We start from the raw sequence: 5,364 nt of genomic DNA, 5'->3' as shown, positions 1-5,364 counted from the left end.
AAAAAAAAAAAGAATGCCACTTTGGGGTTTTTGTTATTGTTTAGTTTGGTTTGGTTTTTTTGAGCAAGGTTCATGTTTTGAGTAGTTCATGCTGTTCTTGAATTCACTGTATAACCCAGGCTGGCTTTGAACTTAAAGTGATCCTCCTGCCTCAGCCTGCTGAGTACTGGGATTACAGGCCTGGTCTACCATGCCCAGCTGTTTTGTTTTGGTTGTTTTTGAGATAAGGTCTCTGTATAGGCCCCTCCTGTCTCAGCCTCCTGAGTAATAGGATTATAGATGTTCATCACTATACCTGGCAAAAAACCACTTTTGAAGATTCACTTCCATTCCACCTGTGTATTTTGTTTTCCCACCTCTACTCCCATCTTCATAGTAGTTTTTTACTTTAGATTTACTCTTATTGAAAGTAAGTGTGGGGGCTGGGGAGATGGCTCAGTAGAATAAGCACTTGCCTGGCAAGCACAAGGACCTGAGTTCAACCCCTGGTTCTGCCAAAAAAAAAAAAAAAAAAAGAAAGTAAGTGTGCTCTTAGCTAAAAAGAGCTTGAAATTTTTCTATTCTAGGGTAAGTCAGGTATTTGTTTCTTAGTCCATAGTCTACTTGTCTAAAATAGGAAGAACCAGGTTTGGTGGCATATGACTGTAGTCCCAGCACTTGGGAGGCTAAAGGAGGAGGATCATCATAAGTTCGAGGCCAGGCTGGGCTACATAGCAAGACCCTGTCTCAAAATAAAGTAAAACAAAGGAAGCTATGTTTCTTATATTCCAGAAAAATCTAAGGATAGACAAGTATATTCCTTATATACACATTTATTGACCAAATGCCTATTCTGTACAAAAGAGCATGTTAGTGTCTTATTGAGCTGAAGCTGAGAGGGTAAGATTGTGCTTTATTTTATATGGTCAATGGAAGAGAATTTAAGCCATAGAAAGTTACAGTGCACTGTGGGAGCTAGTTATTTCTTCCAGGGCATCAAGAAGGTTTTCAACCAAAAGATGCCACTGGGCCTGGCCCTGGAAAGACAAACAAAGGTCCACAGGAGGAAAGAAATATTTGATGCAGTGGAGCAATCAGAAACATTATTAGAGAATATGCAGTGGCATACTGTGACTTGCATATTATGGTCCTGGAAGAATGTGGTGGGAGGTGACTACAAAGATATAAGTATCTCAGATGTAATGCCCCACCACATATATTCAGAAGTCGTCTTTAAAAATTTTTCATTTTAAACTGTGTGAGGTGGCATGGGCCTATGATCCTAGCATTCTGGAAGGCTGAGACAGGAGGATTGCTAAAGTTAGAGGATTGCATAGGTCTGAGCCCAACTTAATGACTTAACAAGACTCTGTGTCAAAATAATAATAATTATTATCAAAATAATAATAATAATAATTATTATTATTATTATAATGCTTGGGATATAACTCAGTGAAAAAGGTCCTGGGTTCAATCCCCAATATTGCCTATATATGCCATTTTAAAACTTTGAGCTGGGTGTGGTATCATAGGCCTATAATTCTATCACACAAGAGACTGAGGTGGTTGGATTGCCAAGTTCAAGGCCAGCCTGGACTACATAGTGAGACCCTGTCTCAAAAGACAAATAAGTAAAACTTTTTAAACTATGAAATTTTTAGTTTATGTTTTATTTTTTAACACATAATATTTGTTTTCTTTCTCTTTCTCTGAGGTCATGGAACGTTCTTTAATATCGACTGCAATGTCTGTTCTTGTTTTGCTGGCAACTTGGTATGTTCTACCCGCCTCTGCCTCAGTGAACACAGTTCAGAAGATGACCGTCGTACTTTCACAGGTGACCACGGGCACCCAGAGGCTGTTGTTGGGGGGCTTTCGTTGAGGGCCGAAGCAAAACCCTGCATATCAGTTTTCCTTTCAAGGCAGCCCCTCTGGTCTTGCTTTAACTGCAGATTTACACAGTAAGATCAATATAGAATTAGAGCACAGGATTCTTCCCTTGTCTGAATTTCAGTTTCTTCCTGTAGGAATTGAAGACTATCGTTAAATGATTTCTTAGGGCCCTTTCAGCATGATTAGTCTAGGATTCCATGAGTTAAAAAGAACAGAGCCAGTGATTGGCATGGTTTCAGTTGAATGAGATTTTCTCACCTGGTAAACACCACTACTGATGCTCAATAAGCAGTCCAGCCGGCAGTGGAGCCCTGGCTCCTGGTTCCTGACGTCCATTGTTGTAGTCTATAGTATCTATGTATTCTCTAAATTTGTTCTCACCACAGTCTTTATCAATTTACCTTATTTTCCTGGTTCACTTAGGCTTCCACAGACACTAACATCTGGAATATTCCTTTCTTGACTTTACCATGCTGAGCATTGGTGTTGTACTCATCCCAGCCCCAAAAGGTATAAAACCTGTGAAATGAGATGTTTCCTTCTGCAAACAGCAGTTGCCAGCACAGCAGCAGCCTATTTGACTGGTGTCTCTTGGTATTTGCTTTGTTTTATTTTGTTTTGTTTTTGTACTTAGGGAAGGGTCCACAAGGTGTTCAGGGTCTCACTACTCAGTCAGACTCAAAGTGATCCATCTGTTTTCAGCCTCCCAAGTGCTGGGATTACAGGCCCACGCCATCACGCCCAGTCTCAATTGCTGTCTCAGCACACCCTGGGAGGCGGGACCAGCACGGCAGGCCCAGGGATCAAACCCCTGGCCCTAATCCACTGAGCTATTTGGCTGGCCCGGTATTTGCTTTATTCTAGATTGGAAATACCTTTGGTTCATCAGGTAAAAAGGCTCTAGGTAGTTACCTAGTCTCCCGTCTCTTGTTTCTGCAAGAGATCTTTCCTTGGAGTTAGTAGTACACATGGAGAGTGGTGGGGTTGGATGAGGAGGACATAAACAGGATCTACCAACCCTCTACCTCCATCCTTTTGGAAGTAATAAGGAAACTAAAAATGAGACGTCAACAGCAAACTGATTTGGAAGTAGAAACAGGACCAACTCTACCCCATTCTCTTTACCCAGTGAGGACCAGCCTTCACTGCTTTATTATCACCGCCACCATCATCATGTTTTGTTATCCTTTGGATTCTTTGCTCTGATGAGAATAATTCAATTCTATTAGAGAAAACAAAGAGATGTAGGGATGAAGAGTGAGCCAAAGATTTACAAAGAAAAATTTTATTTACTTATTTATTTATTTTTATGTATTTGGTACAGGGTTTTACTGTACCGTTCAGACTCATAGTGATCCTCCTGTTTTCAGCCTCCCCAGTGCTGGGATTATAGGCATGGACCACCATCATACCCAGTTTTGGTGGCTGACTCAGTGTTTATAGGGTGGGGCTGGAGTGGCATGTGGTTCCAGGGTTTATTTTTAGTATCTAGATGCTTTGGGGAGATGAACTTTAGAGATAATAAGACCTCATTCCCTCGTATGTGGCCTTTCCTGTCTTGGGATAAATTAAGTCAATGACTACTTAACTGACTCTAAGGAGATTTTACTGGTCCCAAGCTGTACCACATGTGTGACTCTGTCCCATTCCAAATATGTCTCTGAAAGAGACAGACATAAAACTTTTCTTTCTTTTCTTTTTCTCTTTTTATGGGGGGTGGTGGTGGTGGTGATACTAGGAATTCAATCCAGGGCCTTCACATTGAACAATATCTCCAGCCCATTTTTTTGTTTTGTTTTTGTGACAAGGTCTCACTGAGTCACCAAGTTGTCCAGGCTGAACTCAAACTTTCCACCCTCCTGCCTCTCTCTTGCAGTCCCACTATATCCATCTGGCCATAAAACTGCAAATCACAGAATTATAATAATTTGGGCTGAGGTCATATCTAAATGGTAGAACACTTTCCTAACACATGTAAGGCTCTGGGTTCAACTCCCAGACCTGCAACAAAAAAGAAAAATTATAGTAATTTCCCAAATTACCTTCTTGTTCTTCTCTCTTACTAAGGAGATGAGAGTGAAAGGAACTTATATGGGGAACCTAAAACCTTTGTGTTGTCTTATTTTGGTATTTAATGGTCAAGAAATCCCTGATTCCAAAGCCAGGCATTTTGACATACCTGTAGTCCCAGCTACTTGGGAGGCTGCAGCAAAGATCTCAAGTTTGAGGTCAGCTTGGGAACACAGCAAGATGCTGCCTCAAGAGAAAAAAAGAAAAATCCCCTTGCCAGACTTTATACATCTAAACTCTAGATTTTATAGATTGGGAGAAACATGCTTTTCTTGTCCTACCTATAGGAGTCTGTACCTGGCATCAAAGTCTAGAGGCTCTCAGTTAGCTGGCAATAAATAGCCATGGAGAGTGGTGGGGTTGGGTGGTGCTTTAATCCACTGAGCTATTTGGCTGGCCCGGTGTTTGCTTTATTCTAGATTGGAAATACCTTTGGTTCATCAGGTTAAAAGGCTCTAGGTAGTTACCTAGTCTCCCATCTTAAAGCCATCTTACAAAAATGGCTTTTCAGAGCCTTGCTGCTTTAAAAAACCCTGTCCAAGTATGCAAGTTTTTTCCATTAATTTACAACTCTAAAGCGATCACTACTTGATTTTCCTTTTTTCAAAAGTTTTATTAGTCTTTCACCTGGAACTTCCATCTTCCAGTAATTTTCCAAAATGACTAACACAAAGAACAAGAGGAGAAGAACCTGGTGTATGTTCTCCAGGCCTTTTAGAAAACATGGGGTTGTTCCTTTGGCCACATACATACAAATCTACAAAAAGGGTGATATCGTAGACATCAAGGGAATGAGTACTGTGCAAAAAGGAATGCCTTACAAATGTTACCATGGCAAAATGGCAAGAGTCTACAACGTTACCCAGCATGCTGTTGGCATTGTTTTAAACAAGCAAGTTAAGGGCAAGATACATGCCAAGAGGATTAATGTGTGTATTGAGCATATTAAACACTCAAAAAGTTATGATAGCTTCCTAAAATGTGTCAAGGAAAGTGATCAGAAAAAGAAGGAAGCCAAAGAGAAAGGTACTTGAATTCAGCTGAAGCACCAGCCTGCCCCACCCAGAGAAGCACACTTTGTGAGGACTAATGGGAAGGAACCTGAGTTGTTGGAACCTATTCTCCATGAATTCATGGCATAAACTGGGGATGTTGCTCTGCCATTTAGCACCTAATTGGCAGCTTAAGTGTTCTAGATCCTACATAAAAATAAAATGATTCTTAATAAAATTATGGCAAAAAAATAAAATAAAATAAAATAAAATGATCCTGTGTTTTAAGGTTGGTTTTCTTAGTTGAACAGGTATGTGGTGACTTCTTACCTCAGAAATATTTGTAGCAGATTTTCACTGTACCTAGTAATTGTATCTAGCCTTTACTTGTAAGTGTTTTTCTTGCTGAAAGATATTGCTAAGGTATTGT

At 40.2% G+C, this 5,364-nt stretch overlaps 1 protein-coding gene across 1 annotated transcript in view; it reads left to right on the top strand.

Moving 5' to 3' along the window:
• Positions 1-5,364, top strand: part of Reck (reversion inducing cysteine rich protein with kazal motifs) — a 96,866-nt gene that overhangs the window by 69,771 nt on the left and 21,731 nt on the right. The window contains exon 13 of the mRNA XM_023716077.1: positions 1,694-1,816. Coding sequence (XP_023571845.1) covers positions 1,694-1,816 — 123 coding nt within the window. The remainder of the gene's footprint in view (positions 1-1,693; positions 1,817-5,364) is intronic.

This window comes from Octodon degus, unplaced genomic scaffold (assembly GCF_000260255.1).
Source record: "Octodon degus isolate 3935 unplaced genomic scaffold, OctDeg1.0 scaffold00045, whole genome shotgun sequence".
Lineage (NCBI taxonomy): Eukaryota > Metazoa > Chordata > Mammalia > Rodentia > Octodontidae > Octodon > Octodon degus.
Note: the sequence above shows the minus strand (reverse complement) of the source record. Positions and strands in the feature narration are given on the sequence as shown.